Genomic DNA, 20676 nt, shown 5'->3' on the forward strand with positions numbered 1-20676 from the left:
TTTTTGTAAATAGCCTAAACTTGAATTATGAAGAAAATGTATCTTGAGTATTCACGAAAAATTGTAACCATATGAATCTTCACTTTAATTCCAGCAAAATTTACTCCAGGAACATATATCAATATTCCTATATACCAGTGTTTCTCAACCTGTAACAAATCGTCGCCCCTTCAATAATACTGTTACATAGTATCGCCCCCTTCACTTTGAAAAAAATTTTGTTGGGTTTATTAGTTTATTTGATAATTATATACTTGTAAAAAATTAAACATTTATTTACTCAGAATACATATTAGATTTTGATATAATTAACAAAATTAAAAAACGTAAGTATTAACAAATAGAAAAATATAATGCTTTTTATTGCGACGACAGCATTATTTACTGTGAATCCCCACTGCAACCTTCAAAATTCCGATGCCGAGGGCCAAGGCTAATACCAAATTCTTCTTGCATTGAATAGACTAGTGACTAGTATAATGTTATTTGTTTAATTATTGTACGATATAACGAATAAAATATCTAATTATTTTTAATATAATATTTTACTATATTGCCCAGAAAATTGCTTTTTGCCCCCCAAAATATAAATTGTTAACCAATCGCCCCCAACATGGAAAAACACCCACATGGGGGCAATATCGCCCCATTGAGAAACACTGCTATATACAATAGTTATATTAATATAACTATATACATTTCTGGTGAACAATATACTTCAGACAAAATACTAAAACATTTTAAATGTTATCTCTTAGAAAGGAATTTGAAAATGTTAGAAGCAATAATAACAGAAAATTTAAATATTAAGCCAACTTTTGAATTCAGCAAACCATTCATTCTCAAAGGCTTAAAACACAATTTTTTTTTATAAGTTTCAATATGATCATCTTATTTTTAACACAAGAGGATAATTTAAAGTTGAGAGCATTTTTTATCAGTTAAAAAGGCATATTTACAATTTCTTATACAATTTATTATAATGTTCACATTGAAAAAAGTTCCTGAAATGTAGTAATCCTAACTCCAACAGACCCTTTTTCTGTAAGCTACTATTGAAATAAAAAAATAATTTAAACTAATTAATTTATAAAGACTGTATATTAGTAAATTGGATTTTCATTCCATGGCCTTCAATCATTCATGTGAGGCCATGTCATAACTTCAAAAATAATTTTTTTTAAAATGGTAAGTGTACTCGTGTTGCAATTTAATTTTGAAATTCACCTATGTCAGATTATTTGAGCCATCTGTTCTTATTTATTATTCTTGATAACTAAAATTAACTAAAACAAATTATCTTGGACATTACACAGAAAAGAAACAGTATAAACCATAAGTAAGACAAAACCTTTCACACTTTGTTTCTAGCAGTTTAATCACTAAGTACAAACGTTTTCGGCCATTTTGAATGGCCTTCTTCAGGTACAATAAGGTCAGTTGGAACCTTTGGTTCAGTTTGACCTTATTGTACCTGAAGAAGGCCATTCAAAACAGCCAAAAACATTTGTTTCTAGCAGTTTAATCACTAAGTACAAAGTGTGAAAGGTTTTGTCTTACTTATTTTAAGTAGTTCTAGCTTTGAGTGCAGAGTAGTATAAACCATGTCCTATAAATACATCTAAAGTTTTGTCCCATCCTGTTACAATACAGCAGACATTCTTCAGCAAACTTCATAATACTACAGTGTGACCTTGATTTACGAATACTTGATATATATGTTACAGTAAAAACCCGTTTTTAGTGAAAATGTGTTTTAACTAGTTGAAACTAGTTTTTACTGGATGTCATTGTTATAACCCGTTTTGTCTAGTTAAAACTAGAATTTACTGCTGTACATGTTTTGATTTTAGATAAAACTAAAATCAAACATTAACTTTTTAACTTTTAACATTAGTTAAAACTAATTTTAGCTACATAAATATGTTTGGGGGAAATAAATAAAGTGATGATTGGGATTAAAACATTTGTATTATTTAATACGATATTTATTGACAATATTGGTCACACATCTGTGTTATTAACATTAATTAAGCCATTGTCCTCGAAGGCACCGATCGATCTGTACCCTGGCTTTTTTAAGCAAAACTTTGAGGGTACCGATTCATTGTTACTTTGGTAAATATCGATTTTTGTAAAATTTATTAACAACAGATATAATCTCGTTTGATACAAAGTGAATAAAGTATAATAATTCATTATATTAGTTGATAGCAGTATAAAATTTTGATTTCAAACAAATGTTTGATATAATGCACGATAATTTCACAACGATAAACATACATGCATAAGTGTTATATCGAATTGTACAAAACAATATTCTATGCCTTTTTGGCTCAGTGCCAGCAAACAACTATGTAACTAGATAATGTTAATTTTCACAAAATGTTACAAATTATCAAGTTTGTGTGTCAGTTCTGATATATATTATTTTTTTTCTTATAAATTTTTCTAATAAAATGCATTGAAAAATATCGTATTTAAAACTAAAGTTATTAATAAATGTGATTTTTTTCATATAGATATAATGATAATTTGATTTTTGGTGAACTTTTAAAATAATATCGCCTGACTGACCTATATTGCCTTAGGAGGGATCCCAAAATAAACGTAAACAAGATGTCGGGGAAAAGGGTTAAAGCGATACGAAATTCATCATACACTATAGGAATGTGTTAGCTGAATGACCTTGGTCGAAACAGTTTTTACTAAGCCATTTTGTTAAAACCCGTTTTGTCTAGTTAAAACTAGTTTTAACTCAAATTCATTTTTGACTAGCAGTAAATTCTAGTTTTAACAATGACATCCAGTAAAAACTAGTTTCAACTAGTTAAAACGCGTTTTCACTAAAAACGGGTTTTTACTGTAACATATAAAATATGATAAAACAAACTGCTTTATTTTATTCTGTTTCCTAATTTACAAGATGAAATGTTCAATACAATGAACACTGATCAATATTTATTTAGTGTAAAAACACAATATTCTAATTATGAGATCAAATTAGATTGAAATTTTCATTCACTTTGATTAGAAGGCTCATAGGCAGAGGCATAGCTAGGGGTGGGCGGTGGGGGTGGCCCACCCTGGGTGTCACCCGTGTAGGGGTGATACCCGGTAGGCCTGTACCTAAAAGAAAAAAAAAAAAGGTCAACGACTTGCTTACCATCACAGTTTCTTTACTATGAGGAGACGCCATGAGAGCTCGCACCAGCTGAAAATCTTACTATGGTTTATTCTATAATTCTAAACTCATACGTCGCGACATCACATATTCAGTATAGCGTTCAAGTTTCTCGAGTGCAAAGATATTACAATTCAACAGTGTTTTATAAAAGAGTTAAAAAAGGGTGACACCACGATATCTGCACCGGGTGTCACCCATGCTAGCTATGCCACTGCTCATAGGTCTGGTTCCCATTTTCTTTGTTTCATTCACATTGTGTATTTGTTCATTAAGGGTAGTGCCATTCATTCTAATGTGATTGGTAGTTTATTAAACTTTATCTCTACATTACAGATCTTTTCATTAGCAATTAAATTTATTAATTAACTAAAAATCAATTTAAAAATTTTAATAGTTTTATTAGTTTTAGATTTTACTCATATTTTGCTTATTGTCTTAACTGTTGTTTTCTTATTAAATAAAGAAATGTATTTCCTTACGTTGTATTCACTTTTCTTGTATCACAGGTTATTCATTAATAAATTTGTCAGTTTCTTTTATATTTATTTTAGTTAGACTCATTAGTTGATAGGTAAATAAGTACTTTATAATACTATAATGTCATTAGGGAAGATTGGTAAGTTGGCTGGGTTAGAAGTACAAATTTTGACCATAAGAAATAATGGATAACTTATTTAAGAGATTTTAATTCATGAGAAGCTTCATAAAAGATATATGCTTGTAAAATGGAATTATAAATATTTTAGTTGAAAAATTATACAGTATATATGTTATAATAAATTTTTTCAGGGAGAAGAGAATTAAAGATGATACATACTTAATTCCTTTTGCAATGACAGAACTAGGTTGTATGGCACTTGATGAAGGAAATTTAACACTTGCTAAAGAATTATTAGAACCTGCAAGGTAAACTGATATTTTATTATACAAAAAAAGTAATATCGGTTTAAATTCAATAAAGTCTAGTATGCTACTCATGCCAAGTAATATTAATATGAAGAGAACTCACTGTGTACGGTGTTACCAAATATTTTCTTTCAAGCACTTTCGACGAATGTATTTCCGTCGTCTTCAGGTGAATAAGAGATTTTTATATTGAACATGAATGTTCAAAAAGAAGAACACATACAAAATTTAAATAAAAATGTTTTTTGTACGATATTCGATATGAATCCACTACGATTTTCAAATTTTTACGATGTTGTGAATGTGATGTAATACGGCACATGCGTGGTGCAGTTGCCTGTCAATAGTGCAACAGGTGATGTAAATCGCTGTTTAATCGTTTGTATAGGGCGATCCATATGTTGAGCAGTTCTAGAGTAGGTGCGTTGCACGTTTCCAACGTTGTTATATATAGCGACTCTCATATAAAGAGGCGCCTTCGGTCGTTGCAAGCACTGGGTATAGTAGAGTGAGCCCATAACGGCTTGTAATTCATGTCGCGCACCCTTCTTGCGAGTTCAGTATTGCACCTTCCTTTTGCCATATCATCTTAGTGTTTGTCCAAGCGGGTAGCCAACATTCTTGCTGTAGCCCCAACGTATCTCGTATTAATTCCCGTTACGGGATTTTCCAATGGAACCGCATAAATTCCTGACTTCTCAAAGATGGAGAACTTATCCCGGTCATTGCAGAGAAGTCTGCGCAAGCTCAGTAACGGAGAAAGAGGCAGGAAAAGACCTTGTTGTCTAAACATGTGGCAGATGCATAGAGAAAGCGGACCATGGTATGGTAACACTGCTTGTACAAGCGTAACTTCCCTCCTGTCTTTTCGAACGTTCGTGTTCGATATAAAAATCTCTTATTCGCTTGAAGATGACGGAAGTACATTCATTGAATGAGCTCGAAAGAAAATATTTGGTAACGCCGTATACAGTGAGTTCTCTTCATATCAGTTTAAATTTATTTTGCTATTTTAAACAATAAGATTTTAAAACTTTTTAGGTGCTTACTTTTTAATATATTTATTTTATTTTTTCAGACACAATTACCATAATTATCCATTGGAAACCTTACTGCATTTTAGAGTTCACTCAGCTTTACGCTTTTTAAGATCAAAAGGCCAGAAACTTAATTCTACTTTAACACCATCACCTCAAAGCACTCCCTTGCCTTCTCCCGAACCATCTCCCATTCACCATAGCAAAGAATTTGCTCCTTTTCGTACTCTAAGTCCAAAACCTCCATCTCACAATAGTCAGTTTCTTCATCCAAAAAGTGGAGAATTTGCAGCAACTCCTTAATATTCAAAATACTTTACTGTTAACTGTCATTCTCAGAGGATTTTATCAATGCCTTGTAGAAACTTCTATAAATTATTAAAAAGGCACTGCAAATTGCAGTTAATTTGAAAGACTATAATGTTAATTGTTGTATATGTATATATGTGTTATATATACGATATTTATAACTCTTTAAAATTGTAGATACATTTTTTTTTTATTCATTATCTTGATAGATATATATTTTGATGGTATTGGAATGAAAATAATGAAATTGTTTACATCTTATTTGTAATATAGAAGATATTTAGTGTTTATAGATAGCTAATATTTAGAATTCAAATGTATTAAAAGATCAGTCATTTTTTCTGAAATGTATCTGCTATTGTTCAGATTAATTTAGTACTTAAATTTATTTTATTTAATGACTATAAAATTTATTTTTTTATATAAATTAATATATTTTATATTAAAATTTTAGTAAATATTATTATTTATGCATATGAATAGAGACAGTGAGGATGTGCATTATTCTTGTAAGTAATTTTCAAAAATGGTGACTAATTTGAAAGATGCAGTATTATAATGATTGTTGTAACTATTGTTGCAAAACTTAAGAAATATTTTTATATTATCTTAGATAAGTCTGATACTTACTGTCAAGGTAGTCAAAATATTTACTTGTTATATGTAAGCTCATAGTGATATCATATCAAATAATTAGTTTTATTTGAAAATCTGTTGCCTTTAAATGATTATTCTATTTCCTAATGTATGTTAGATATAAAAAGAGTTTATTAGTCAAAGAATAAAAAATATATCAAGTTTATAACCTGAAAGTACTAAATATTGTGAAGTAAAATTATAATAATTACCATATTACTGAACACTATAATGAATATTCTTGTAAAAATAATAATAATAATAAATTTGTATAGTGAATACTGTTTAAAAGAAAAGAACAAATTATTTATAATAACTGACATATTATTTAGCAGATTTTATATTTAAAAATCAAATTCAAATTTTGATAATAATAATAAATACATGTTAACTTACAGTCTCAAAAACAGTATTCACTATACTTAAATCTAATTGGAAATAATTAGATTCTGTAGAAATACAGAAAACAGTTTTAGAATTTTTTTAAATATATATATATATATATATATTTAACTAAAAATTATCTTGAAAGTTTGGTTTAAAATTTTATTATTAAAAGTAGCTGATGATCCTGTCCTAGCTATTTACTAAATTATAATTTAGTTTATTAATTATAACTTGTTAATAAGAATGTAAAATATAAAATTGTCAATTATCAGGATAATGATTTAAAAAACAAACAGTTGTTTTTATAATTATATTTAAAAAAAACATAAATTGCTGTGTTACTGCTCTAAATAAAACAACGAACAACTTAAAGTCGATTTTTAAACATATTCACTTCACAAGTATTTATAATAATTGTTGTTAAAAATTGAAAACTGATGTTAGAAATATCTTAATGATGATTACTTTCTAAAACGAGGAATTATAGAAATAAACATATAATTTTATTTATTTTATTATTGTTTTCTGAATTATTTAATTAATTAATATTCCATAATCATAAATACATTTTCAAAAAATTTGAAATATATTATAGATGTGTGATCTTAGACTCAGATTCTACAATATTTGTTTAGCGTATATAGTTTGTGATATGAGAAGGTACATTTAATTTACATTTACAAGGATAACCCCAAAAATAGGGTCTCTATTTTTTAGAAATACAAAGGAATGTTTATTTTGAATAATTTTTACATCATTTTAAAGCTTGAACATTTATCTATTTTTCTACATTATTGCCATTTCGATCGATGCATTTTTGTAGGCGCTGTGGCAGTTTTTGTATCTCCATGTCGTACCAGCTTGCCACCATGTCGTGTTAAATCGATTGAAATTCATTGCCAATCAATGGAAGTGTATGGCGAGTCGTGCATGGATGTCAAAAACATCCACAATTAGCGTAGGGAGTTTGCAACTAATCGTACTGAAATTCACGAGAAAGAAAGAAGCGGGACTGTCAATTTCCGACGAAACAGTCGTGAAGGTTGAGCAAACCGTGTGTGATAATCGGTGGATCACTGCATTTTGGTTCCTGGGGTTTACTGAAGCACCATTCATAGGATTTTAACAGAAAAGTTGAAATATTGGAAGGTGTGAGCAAGATGGGTTCTGTGACATGGTGGCAAGCTGGTATGACGTGGGCATACAAAAACTGCCACAGTGCCTACAAAAATGCATCGACCGAAATGGCGATTATGTAGAAAAATAGATAAATGTTCAAGCTTTAAAACGATGTAAAAATTATTCAAAATAAACGTTTCTTTGTATTTCTAAAAAAAAACAATTACTTTTGGGACCCTCGTATTATTGATATAAATATGAATGAATGAGATGAGCACAAACTATAGCAAACTGTTACACATTAAGATGTGAACACAGTTTACTTTAACAACAAAGAATTATTAAAATAATTGATTTAAAATGCAATTGGTTGGAGGTGTATCAACCAATATTCCAATTTTTCCTTAAATTTAGGGATATTTTTAGTTGATTATGAAAATAAAATTTTTTATAGTTTAGTTAACATTTCAAAAATATTTTACTTTAACATAAAGATTAAAACTGTATTTAATATATAACAATAAATACAATAGTAAAGGTCAATTGTTTAAGTAATCTATATTAGCTGTAATGAATGAAAAATAAATGAAATTGTTTCTTACCATTAGATTTCATTACTGTAAATTCTGGCATACAAGTTGACTTCCAAGATTTTTAGCTCAAAATTCTAATTTAGATTCTATACTTGCCCAAATATAATCTACTAATAGACTAACTGAGATGTGAATAAGATATACAATGGCCAGTAGTGTAGCTGTTAAGTGTGGTTAAATGAAGTTTAAGGGCCCAGACCAAGCCCTAGGAACTGTTTCTATAGAACAGTATAAACATGAGAATTTTTTAATTATATAAGAACAAAAAAGTAAAACACAAAATATTTTCATTAATTACATTAATTAAGAATTACATTAATAAATAACATTAATAAGGTAGTTTTAATAAATTACCATAATTATTAGCAACCAAATTATTAGAATAGGTTAGGTCAAGTTAGAACATGCGTCCCACTGTTTCCTTGCTGGAATTAGAGACGAGCTTCCATCTTGGCTACCTAAGGTAACATTAACCATAAATGGTGGACAGTAATTGTTAATTTAAGAATACTATTTCACTTGTTTACTTCTTTATGGTAAAGTTTGCATTTTATAGTTGTTACATAAGTCAACTCTTAGTTTTGGAGATTAGGATGTAAGAGATCAACTTACTGTAAAACCATAAATCACACCATTGTGTGATTTATGGTTTTACAGTAAGTATTGCTTCTGAATGTTATCTTTAGAGATAACATTCAGAAGCAATACTATATTTCTCCTGCAATTAAGGTTAATGCTTTCCCTGTTCAATACATTTCTTATAGTTTTTTTTTTTGTAATCAATAAATTTTCAATTTAATTTTTAAAATTTTTTACCCTTTATTATTATGATTTTATAAATTAATAAAATATAGATTAATAATTTTTATTAAGGGTTTAGCATGCCAATTTGTAATTGTGGTTTTTCAACTTTTTTGTCGTGTATTAATTTTTAAAATAGACAACTAAAAGACCTAATTTAATTCTTTTTAAATTATAACCTCTTTTCAGTTAGTCTATGCTTTAAAACCCTCTTTTTTAAGGGTTTTAAAGCACAGACAAGAACTCTGACAATTGGTTTACAATATTTATAATAAACTCCTAACAAACTACCATACTAAATACTAAAGTATTTTTTACACTTTACAATAGCATTATAACTAATAAACTTCTAGTTTGATGATGATTCTTATTGGGCTGCAATTTGAAAAAATTATAGACCTATAATTTCCCACTGTTGTCAGTCTGTCTGCGCTTCCTTAATCTCGAGAATGAAGTTGAAGTCTCGAGACCAGATATGGAAAGATTAGGGGCAGGAGGCTCCGATCAACTATATACATACATCTTTAATGCAATCTTCACATAAATTGAGTTAAAACTAACAGATGACATTAAATAAATAAATATAGTTGTATTATTACTTGTAAGATATTCTTACAAATTTTACGTAGGCCACACAATAACCTGATATAGACCAAAATTAATAGAGTAGAGAATAATACTGATCTAATGTACGTTGATGATATATGTTTATTAAATTTATCACATTCTTATGAATAACAATTTCTGGAGATACTATGATTTAAACAATTTTATTGCCTATAATTAATGTAAGAATATCATCATGTTTGCACAATGCAAACTATTAATATTGATCATTTTGAACAAAGTAAAGTTCTTTTTTAAAAGGAATTGCTTCACTGCATTACATTCTTTGTTGATTGGCTTCGGTGTTTGATATCGCTGGGACAAGGATATTTCTGAGATTGCGGTGATATCTAGGTTTATTTTTTGATTTTCATGTTAAATTTAAATAGTGTGCTATTAAACTTATGTTTTTATTAATGGTCAAATTATAATTGAAAATTATTGGCAACTGTGATTTAATTTTTTAAATTATTCAATAGTGAAATCCATATTTTTGGGAGCTCGAGTGGGCCTATTACACGGCTCTATTTCTCAATTTAATAATGTTTCCCAGATGAATAAGTAGTCGCAGTTCTCACATTGTAGGAGGATGGAAGTGTGCCTTACGTCTTTTCCTGTCCCCCTTCGCCACTTGGTGGGTCCCACTCAGTGGAGAGTTGTGTGAATCTGGGTGTGTAATCGAGGGTGGGAGATTTATTGGAGGGTATGTATCAGGGAGAAGTTAGAATGGAAATAGAGAGAGGATGAAGAAGGAGAACCGAAGTAGTGGTGGTGTGTGGAATTAGTCGGGAAGTGAGAAAGTAAAGACTGTGCAACCAGGTTGGCGAGAAGATTTCGTTTTCAAATCATTTCCTGTCTGACGAGAAGTAAAAGAAGAGGTACACTTTAAACTCATTGTCAGTACGTTCTATGTCTGCATGTTACGGGAATTCTGTAACATATTTGTCAGGAGAATTGCGTGTTAACGCTATTCAATAGATTGGATTGTTAGGCTCCGTACGTTCCTGTGTGTTTCCTTGGATGTATTGTATGTTCCAAGGAAAATTAAAGGGTTATCTTGTTAATTTGGATAGCTGTCTTTGTCTAGTCCCTATTGAGATAAATGGATTCTCCCTTCTAAGCATCTGCTCTATCAAACACGCTCGAAGATATCACTAAAGTTCTTCATGTCGACTCATTTATACTTTCTATACCCTCACAGAAGATTCATTCCACAGGGGTGTAAAGTAATGATTGAGAACCTTTCTAGATAGATCTGTGAAAATTTTATTTTTACAAATGTCATCTTGATGTTCTAATTTTCTGCTTTGCAATTTTCTACTTGTGGCCGTGATATATATCACTTTTTCATCATTGTTTTGGTGTTGTAAAGGAATTACATATATGCCTGATTTTTCTAACATAGTTAATTTGTTCTTGCCTGTCATTATGTAGTATTCTGTGTAAGGGTAGCTGTGGTTTTATTGGAAGGTTAAATCATGATTTTTGAAACCTTCTAGTAATGCATAAGGACACAGACCCAAGATACAGGATGGAAGGGCTTATATAAATGTGATCCTTTTTTATTATTTCTAATTTTGATGGTGGGAAGAGGGATTTTTGCACATATCCATGTGTGAAAATCCCTTCCCACCATCAAAATTGCACTTAAATTTAGCATAGATGTATCCTCCCCTACACATTGCCATATTAATAAATTTTAACTCTTTTTGTACCAATGTAGTGATGACGGTAATATGTAGGCTCTACAAATATATGCAGCTATGGCATTATTTATGTAGCCAGGTGGTTTGAATGAAGTGGCCAGAATAAGGTGAGGACATAGATTAAACTTGATATACACTGAAACAAATTCCTTCAGATGTTTTTTGTATTAGGAGATCTAGGAAACTGATGCTGTCTTTTCCTTTGTCTACAGTAAGATTGAAGTGTATATCTGGGATAATTGCTGTATAAGTTGCAAAAGTTTGAAATCAGTTCCATCCCAAGTTAATAGTATATCATTTATATATCTAATATAGAAGTACTACTGCATCACTAAAGGCACAGAAAAAACTCTAAATTCAATATTTCTCATAATTAACTCTGCAAGTATCATTGATAGTGGATAGTAGAACCCATTAATTACTATGTACTGTACACTGCATTACTACAAACAAACTACTTCAAACAACCTTTACTCTGCAGTAAAATTAATTCTTTAATTTAACGTTTTCGGTTAGCTTTACTAACCCTCTTCAGGATTGCCAAAAAAAACCGTTATTTCGAAAAATACGTTCGAAAAGCTCTTTACAATTTAGAATGCTTTTAAACTTTATGGCTGCGCAATCTCAGATCATTCTTTCACAGCTGCATATCGGCCGCTCTCCAAGCGGAAGGGATTCGATATGATTCTTTAAAATTAATGCTTTGCCCTTTTTATTGTACTTGCCAATACACCACGCCTCCGTACATTTAAGTTGCCTTATATTTGCCACTTTGTAAGAACGATGCCAAACTTAATTTCTTATTAGAATGCAAAAAGTACGATGTAGTACCTATGTCAATTTGGTGAATACGGCTACCGGAAGGATGCTACTCGCTACTCCCAAGGCTAAAGGTATTGTGCTTAAGAAAGATGATTCGAAATACACACCGGAGAAAGTATGTATTGCTGAAAGAATTAATAGAATTAGAGAACCAGCTGCATGATATAGACCCAGAATTGCTCGCAGACGTGAATAGCAGAGTGATAAATCTTACGTATCAGGTAGCAGGGAGGTTGAGGATTAGATACGAGAAGAAAATGGCATGGTTAAAAAAACAGCAGCAACGATATACGAAAGCGCAAACCAGGTCCACATTAACTTGCTGGGACAACATTAATCCACCAAGATGCTTAAAGGAGGCTTGTAAGTGGGGTCCCAAATACGTTCCGCGCCCTAAGCTCAGATATGAAAGAATTATCCCCGATGCTGAGCAGGCGTTGGAAGGGCTCAGTGAGCTCAAAAAAGAAGCGTTCAGATGGAGAATGGTTTTTAAAATTAACAGTGAATGTAAAAGAAAAACTCAGGACAAGACATGGAAGGATATAAGAGAAAGTAAAAAATGGATGAATGATAATGATGTAGTGCTAACAAGGGTGGACAAGTCTAAAAACATGGTAATTATGAAGAAGGGCATGTATAAAGAACTGCTAGCAGATTACATAAAGGACACTCAATGCAAGGTAACGCACCCAAAGATTGTAGACTAGATGCAAGCAAGAGTAAAACGGTTTAGTAAGACAGCTTTGGCTAAGCAGCTGTGAATGACAAAGATTATCGTATCCTCCCCGGCCGTTCCAAGACTATTTGGGTTTGCGAAGACCCATAAACCGGGAAAAAGCATAAGGCCGGTGGTAGATAAGTGCTCTGCTTCTACGATATTGCTAGAAAAGAAGCTCAAAGAATTTATTATGATAAACATGCCTGCACATCAGTATAGCATAACGCAGGCAGTAGAGGTAATACAGAAGTTAAAGCAATTGAAATTAAGCGAAAAAAGCTACATGACAGTGTTCGATTTTAAGGCAATGTACCCATCGGTAAAGTTGGAGCCATGTTTTGGTCACTTGAGAGATTTTTTGTTAGAAAAGGTAGAAAATGCAGCAAAAGTAAGAAGGCAAATATTAGAATTGGTGCACTTAGCCACTTTTTCGTCATTCTTCGAGTTTGAAGATACTACATACAAGCAACATAGGGGCGTGCCAATGGGTAGCCCTGTGTCAGGGTTATTATGCAAATTAGTAGTAAGATCTCTGGAAAGTAGCAAATTGCACAAATATAAAGGAAAAATATTGCTGTATGCAAGATATGTAGATGATGTATGTATTATATGGAATGAGAAGCCAGATGTGGAAAAATTTAGTCGAGATATAAATAACAATATCTTCGGGCTGGAGCTAGAAATAGAACAGCAGAGCCATAGAAAAATACATTTCCTGGACATAGATATAAAAGTGGAGGAAGAAGGAAAAATAGCTACTAAAGTGTATCGTAAACCATCGTACATTCCAGAGATGATACCATGAACTTCCCATGACCCGACGAACTACAAGTTGGCAACCTTCAGAGCACTGCTTAGAAGAGCGTACACGCATTGTAGCAGGATGCAAGACACAAGAAGGGAGGTAGAATACATCAAGAAAATAGCAGAAAGTATAGGAATAAAGAGTAGCAAAATAAAACGGTTGATGCAAGAAATAGAGAAAGGTAATAACGAGAGTAAAGAAAAGGGAGAATTTACCATAATGGAGTATAGAGCTCAATTAAGCAACATATATAGAAGAATAGGAATAGAGAAGAATAAAAAAATAACATACAGGAGGAACCCTACTGTATTTCAGTTGCTACGGAACGACAAAGTGCCCATAGACAGAATGAAAATTCCAGGGGTTTACAGAATACCAGTGCAGGATAAAAGGAGGAATACGGAGCTGTATTATATAGGGGCCATGAAGAGATCGCTGGCGGTAAGGTTAGAGGAACATAAAAGAAATGTAAGATGCAGGCAACCAGTTACGGCGTTAGCCAACTATGCGATAGCGGATCCGGACAAAGTGTCTATCAACTGGGACGATGCGAAAATTGTACAGAAAGTGGCAAATATAAGGCAACTTAAATATATGGAGGCGTGGTGTATTGGCAAGTACAATGAAAAAGGGCAAAGCATTAATTTTAAAGAATCATATTGAATCCCTTCCTCTTGGAGAGCGGCCGATATGCAGCTGTGAAAGAATGATCTGAGATTGCGCAGCTGGAAAGTTTAAAAGCATTCTAAATTGTAAAGAGCTTTTCGAACGTATTTTTCGAAATAACGGTTTTTTTTGGCAATCCTGAAGAGGGTTAGTAAAGCTAACCGAAAACGTTAGATTAAAGAATTAATTTTACTGCAGAGTAAAGGTTGTTTGAAGTAGTTTGTTTGTAGAACCCATTAAGTTTGTGGAATGGTGTGATCTAGTAATATTATATGAACAACTAGCAAAGATCAGTGATATCATCTCATATAAAATAAAACTTATGAAAAATAAAATGAACAAAAACACTGCAATGGCTCAAGTATTCCAGCAAGCATAAGGAAAAGTATATGCCAATAAAATGTGAGTATCACTAAATCCTCCCACGGCTGGTTATATATTAGTAAATAACACCAACAAAACCTGGAATGGTATATTTTTGAAGGTTTTGTTGGTGTTATTTATGTGAGTATCACAATTACTCCGATGTTACAGTACCAGAATGAGTCCACTAAGTCCTACAATGTGGTCCTAAGCATATCCCTCCCCCAAAAAGAAATCTAATCCACTAATTCCACCAGTTATGGCAGCAGTAAGATGTTCTCAAGAAAATTAAAAAATAAACTAGAAATCTGCAATCTCAGAATTACACTTATTCCAGCAATATCAAACACCTAAACCAATCAACAAAGAAAAAAATTCCTTTTAAAAAAGAACTTTAACTTTGTTCGAAATGATCAATCTTAACAGTTTGTATTGTGCAAAAACAATGATTTAGAAAATACTACTTTGAGCTAACTAATTTTTTTCTCAATCTGGGTCTGTATTAATGTAAGAATATCATTTTTGATTGATTTATTATTATTTATGGTTTCATACATTTATTTTGTTCTTCCAATATATACTGAAGTGCCAGGTGAATTGGTACACCTAACTGATAATGTGGGGGCCTTTTGTCCAAATAATTATTTCTATATGATGTGACATGTAGTCCACAAAATGTTGAAAGTAATCAGGAGGTATTTCAAACCATGTATACTGAATGGATTCCACAATTCAGCATAAGTAGCTGATGGAAGATCCAAAACCCAAATAGTTTGCTCCACAGTCACAGAGATGCTCCACATGGTTTAAATCTGGAGATCTAGAGGGCCCATCCAAGGTTACAAACTCTGTAGAATGTTTCTGCAACTACTACTGGGCCAATTGAGATCAATGTGGAAGTACATCATCCTGTTGAAAGAAATCATCTCCAACAAGATGGGTAATTGACATGAATGAGTGCAAATGTTCACTGAGGATGTTTCTGTACTTTTCACTATTAAGAGCACTATCTAAATGTACCAATGGGCCAATGAACACCAGCTGAAGACACCCTACACCATTACTGATCCTCCTGCCTGTGTGATCACTACCTGGTAAGATGGGTCCATGCCAGACGACACCAAACACATATCTATCAGCACAAAATAGTTATGACTCATTGGATCAAGCAACCTTTCATTAATCTTCAAGTGTCCAGTAACAGTGTTCCTTTGTCCACATAAGATATTTCTCTTGATGGACATCAATCAACAAGGCCACATGTATGTCTTAAACTCCCAAACCTACAGTGATGCAAGGAGCATTCAATGGTTTGCTTGCTGACAGGTTTCTGCACCTGCATTGCAATGTGGTCCAGTCTTAGGGTGTGCAAAGAGCAATGTAGATAATGCAATTCTTGATATTATAACAGATGTTTCTGACCACAAGTCCTGGTTGGCAGTGATCTTTCTGGTATTCATACCTGGCATACACTTGCCACAATTGTTCTTGAAAACCCAAGTGCACTTGCCACATCAGAAATGACCTATCCGTTTGGCTCCTATAATCTTTCCTTGTTGAAATGCTGATAGATCATGCTTTTTGTACTCATTGTAAATACTCAGTGATACATGTCACGAAACTGCTGCTTACAGTTTTTTTGCTGCAAACATGTTCACAGCTGATTACATTACACGGGTGTGAATTGCTTATTACTTTCATGCACCAAGGTGTACTAATTCATCACGCACTTACGATACTGTAACAGAATAAACTACAGAATTTAGCAAATAAATTTGTAACAAAACTTTTCTCTAATGTAAATTAATTGAAATAAAGACTTAGTGTAATCTTTGTTTTTTTTTATTTTCAATTCAAAACTATCAATTAATTCTTCAAAACAATTTAATTATAACAGAATTAAACAAAGAAAGCTACAATGTATAACAATCTAATTTTCAAATTTATTTAAAAATTTTTATTTTACATATTATATGTATTATAATTATGATATAAATGTAAGGAGTTTCAAGTAAATGTTATATATAATTAAATACTGTATAGTAGCTCAAAAGATATTTTATACATTTAAGTTTAAATTGTTCATAAATTTTGAATTTATAATTCCTTTAAGGGTATTGCATGATGATCTGCTTTCTCGACGGCTGATTTTACATCCTCAAATATAGCTGATACTGATGTAAAAGGGCTCCAAGCATTTAGAAAATTTCCAGAATGATCAATTAAGTATTTCCAGAAATTCCAGTTTGGTTGTTTTCCAGATTCCTCTAAAATAGAAAAAATAAATATAAATAATTAATATGAAAATTAATATCAATTATAAAGTTTTGTTTTTATTAAAACTTTTATAAAGATTTCATTTCGGTTAATGTTACCTTAGGTAGCCAAGATGGCAGCTCGTCTCTAATTTCAGCAAGGAAACAGTGGGACGCACGTTCTAACCTAACCTATTCTAATAAATTACCATAATTATTAGCAACCAAATTATTAGAATAGGTTAGGTTAGAACGTGCGTCCCACTGTTTCCTTGCTGGAATTAGAGACGAGCTGCCATCTTGGCTACCTAAGGTAACATTAACCTTTATTTCTTGTAATAAATGAAGAATGGAAATAAATATAGTTAAGTGTTATAATAGTTTAATTAATTATTCAGTGTAAATTATAGTTTCATTTTAATTATTATTATATTATTTTTCTTTAACTTCATATGAAAGAATTTATACACGTTAAAAAACAAAATTTAACTCCAAGAAATTCTTTGCTGAGTTTTATATAAAAATCAATTTTTAATATAGTATTACAGGATGATGTAATTTTATAATAAAAATTATCATAGAAAAATCTTCTATATATGATTACAGAATTGTTTACAAGTTCTTTTGTTATGTACATTTTTAAAATGATTTTTAAAAGGACTGCAAAATGATACTGTACAAAGGAATAAAATAATATAGGCCTAAATAATAGTTATTTAATTTTGTTATAATGATTTTTTAAGATTTACACTTACCAAATAAAAATTGAAAGACTGGATGAATATTTTCTCCTATTACATCAATTTTCTTAAACAAAAGAAAATTGATTTTGTAAACAGTTTGTACAAATTCATTAATTTCTTTATCTGAATCTGGCTCTTGTTGTCCAAATTGATTACAAGGAAAGGCTAAAATTATTAAATTTTTCTTATAACCTAAAATATTTTGCAATTTTACTAATTCGGTATAATGATCTTTGGTAAATCCACAGTAAGTTGCTACATTAACAATCAGTACTACCTAAAATGAAAAACAAAAATACTTTTCTGAATCTTAATATAATAATACTGATTCATAAGAACAATTAAAAATATTAAAAGTTTATTTCAAAGCTATTATTTATTTCTGTCTGTAACAAATAATAAATAGATGCAGCTAATAAAATACTTAATTAAAAAAAAAAACCCACTAAAGAGGTGCGAGGGATAGAACATCTGGATGTCCTATGAGATACTTCATAGTAAGATTTCCATCTCATAGGATAACCACAATACAGTGGATCCCCGATATAACATGCATGTCGGGTGGGAAACAACACCCGTATTATAAGGTTAACCATGTTATACCGAGTGGCGCGGTGTAACACAGTTCACCTCTTTACTCTAGCAATAATGTCAAGCTTTTCTTTCACACTGTAAGCTTTTCTTTTACTCATCATGCATACAATAATTAAACACTACTCAAAATACATTTAGGAACTCAATACATACACAATTACTCAATACGCAGTAACAATAAAATGCGCTACTCACTAATGCCACACGGACCTGTATAAACGTGTTTGAGCTTATCGTGTCACAAACATTGCCCGCGCTATAACCGAGTGCGCAGTATAGTGAGCAGCGCTATAACAAAGGTCCACTGTATTAATATTACTATTATGAATATCCTATGAATAAAAAAGTGAATGTAGTTTATTGATGTGAAAAAAGAATTAAAAAGGAAGAAAGTGAGATGAGAATCTTTTAGATATGGATGCAAAAAATGATGAAAAGAAGAGCAAGTTGGATCAAAAAGTGATGAAAATGAGCAATTTTTATATAACAGGATTTTATAGGCATTATGGAGGTTTATAACTTATTTTACCAACAATTAACATTAACAATGTTAAAAAATAATTCAATAATACAGGTGAACAACAGAATAAGTATCAATATACCTATTGTTAAGTTTTTAAGAAAAATTTCAGATTGGCCGACGAGGGCCATTATAAATGCCGAAATGCATACAAGGGTTTGATGTAGTTAATAAATCTTTATGTGGTGTATGATTAGTCTCTATTTAATGATTGATTACGATAGCCAACTTAATTATCACAAACATATACACAGACAAAAAGCATAAGAAAAGATAACTGGAATGTTTTCAAAGATGAATATCAAAACGCTCAAGGAAAATACTTCTAAATTGAACTACTCAAACTGGGCATACGTAAATAAGCACATATATTGTATTTTACAGACTATAAGACGCACCTTAATTTTTAAGCAATTTTTTTAAAAAATACCTATAAGACACTACAGACTATAAGACACACCTGAATTTTGGAGGCAATTTTTCGAAGAAAAAAGTGCATCTTATAGTCCGTAAAATACGGTAACCAATATCTAGAAAAAAAACTACAAGAAAGCAAATGTTTTCATCTTTGTCGAACGAGACCTTTGGCCTAACCAACCTTAGCCCGACAATTCCGGTTCAACACGGACAAAAATGTTTGCTTTCTCGTAGTTTTTCTTACCGGATATCGATTACACGTAGGTTTACGAAAATACCGTACTTACAAAATAACGTAGCTTTTCTTAAACCAGTTTATCAGTTTAAATAATTTAATACCAAATGTTAAAAATCTTTCTTGTACATACATACAGTGCCGTAACTAGCCATTCTTGTACCCTGTGCAAGAATTCGCATTTAGATTTGAAGAAATAATAAAACAAATACATGCATTTTGACCCCTCTTCCAAGTGGGCCCTGTGCAGGTGCACCTGTTGCACCTGCCTAGTTATGGCACTGCATACATACATACATACATACATAACTTCACACCTTTTCTCTTTCGGGTTGGCAGCAAACGAGCCGCTTCCACGCCGCTCGATCCAAACTTAGCTCTCGTCGAGGCCTTTCGTACACGTTTATGCCGAATTCGACCACGCACACTCGCAACGTTCTTTGCAATCAAAGCATCGCACAGACCATCCGTCCGTCTCTTTGACGGGCGGCCCCCGGGTCGCCTGCCACATGCCACACTGACACATACACGCTTTTATGTTAAATTACAAAATAATTCTCAACTTTGATATAAAAAAAAACGGCTATCGAAACTTCTACATCTGTTAAATAGTAATTAAACTCGCATTACTAAAAAATACTTGATACAATTAAAAACCTATTGAGCTTGATTCGAGCTCCAAACGATACGTTCCGTATGTTTTTGATACGTTTAATACGATATATATTTTGTTTTTATATTACTCAACTATATGTGGTAAGTAATAAAAAGTTTTCATAATAGAAAATGATGTAAATATATAATGTTGAAATAATTTTTTATGATGAAAACAAGACAAATTACTGCATACAGTGATTAAATTAACAGTAAATATATAAACAAAATGAAATAGGGTGTAATTTAGAAAATTACCTTTCCTCTAAACTCTTCAAACTGAACTTCATTACCATTTGTATCTATTGCTGATAACTTATAAAATCTGTCATCTGCATTGATAAAGTTACACAATGTAAACAAGAGAATTACAAAAGAGAGAAACTTTCTCATAATTAAATGTGTATAAAACAATTTAGTTTTAATAAATAACTTATAAATTCATTATATAAAATTTTCAAGTTTGTTAATTTGAATTTGTATATTTCAATCTAAAAATATTCAACGTTAAAGACCAAGAACATTCATTAATAAGTCATTAATTGCTGTTCGAACGTAACCAGCTTAGTAAAAACATCTGTTTACGTAGGGCCCCTC

At 31.4% G+C, this 20676-nt stretch overlaps 3 protein-coding genes across 4 annotated transcripts in view; 2 read left to right on the forward strand and 1 right to left on the reverse strand.

Moving 5' to 3' along the window:
• Nucleotides 1-5960, forward strand: part of LOC136968285 (tetratricopeptide repeat protein 39B-like) — a 101464-nt gene extending 95504 nt beyond the window's left edge. For both annotated transcript variants that reach the window (XM_067262285.1, XM_067262286.1), the window contains 2 exons: nt 3977-4093; nt 5172-5960. In XM_067262285.1, coding sequence (XP_067118386.1) covers nt 3977-4093; nt 5172-5433 — 379 coding nt within the window. In that variant the 3' untranslated portion in view covers nt 5434-5960. The remainder of the gene's footprint in view (nt 1-3976; nt 4094-5171) is intronic.
• Nucleotides 5961-12870: 6910 nt separating this feature from the next.
• LOC136968305 (uncharacterized) lies at nt 12871-13632 on the forward strand. The gene has a single exon (XM_067262311.1). It carries the CDS (start codon nt 12871-12873, stop codon nt 13630-13632), a length of 762 nt encoding a protein of 253 aa, XP_067118412.1.
• A 3014-nt stretch (nt 13633-16646) lies between these two features.
• LOC136968298 (glutathione peroxidase 7-like) lies at nt 16647-20672 on the reverse strand. Its single transcript, XM_067262301.1, has 3 exons — nt 20338-20672; nt 17672-17936; nt 16647-16928 (listed from the first exon to the last, which is right to left on the reverse strand). Exons 1-3 carry the CDS (start codon nt 20470-20472, stop codon nt 16759-16761), a joined length of 570 nt encoding a protein of 189 aa, XP_067118402.1. The 5' UTR covers nt 20473-20672; the 3' UTR covers nt 16647-16758.
• Nucleotides 20673-20676: the final 4 nt, after the last annotated feature.

This window comes from Centruroides vittatus, unplaced genomic scaffold (genome assembly GCF_030686945.1).
Source record: "Centruroides vittatus isolate TY-2023 unplaced genomic scaffold, ASM3068694v2 contig_1427, whole genome shotgun sequence".
In the NCBI taxonomy this organism is placed as follows: Eukaryota; Metazoa; Arthropoda; class Arachnida; order Scorpiones; family Buthidae; genus Centruroides; species Centruroides vittatus.

Excerpts from the sequence above, each read along its gene's own strand:
- LOC136968305 (XM_067262311.1), top strand. The coding sequence starts at position 12,871 with ATGACAAAGATTATCGTATCCTCCCCGGCCGTTCCAAGACTATTTGGG.
- LOC136968298 (XM_067262301.1), bottom strand. The coding sequence starts at position 20,472 with ATGAGAAAGTTTCTCTCTTTTGTAATTCTCTTGTTTACATTGTGTAAC. Across the intron at positions 17,937-20,337 it reads TTGAAGAGTTTAGAGGAAAG|GTAGTACTGATTGTTAATGT; the intron begins GTAATTTTCTAA and ends TTTTCATTTTAG. Across the intron at positions 16,929-17,671 it reads AGTCTTTCAATTTTTATTTG|AGGAATCTGGAAAACAACCA; the intron begins GTAAGTGTAAAT and ends TTTCTATTTTAG.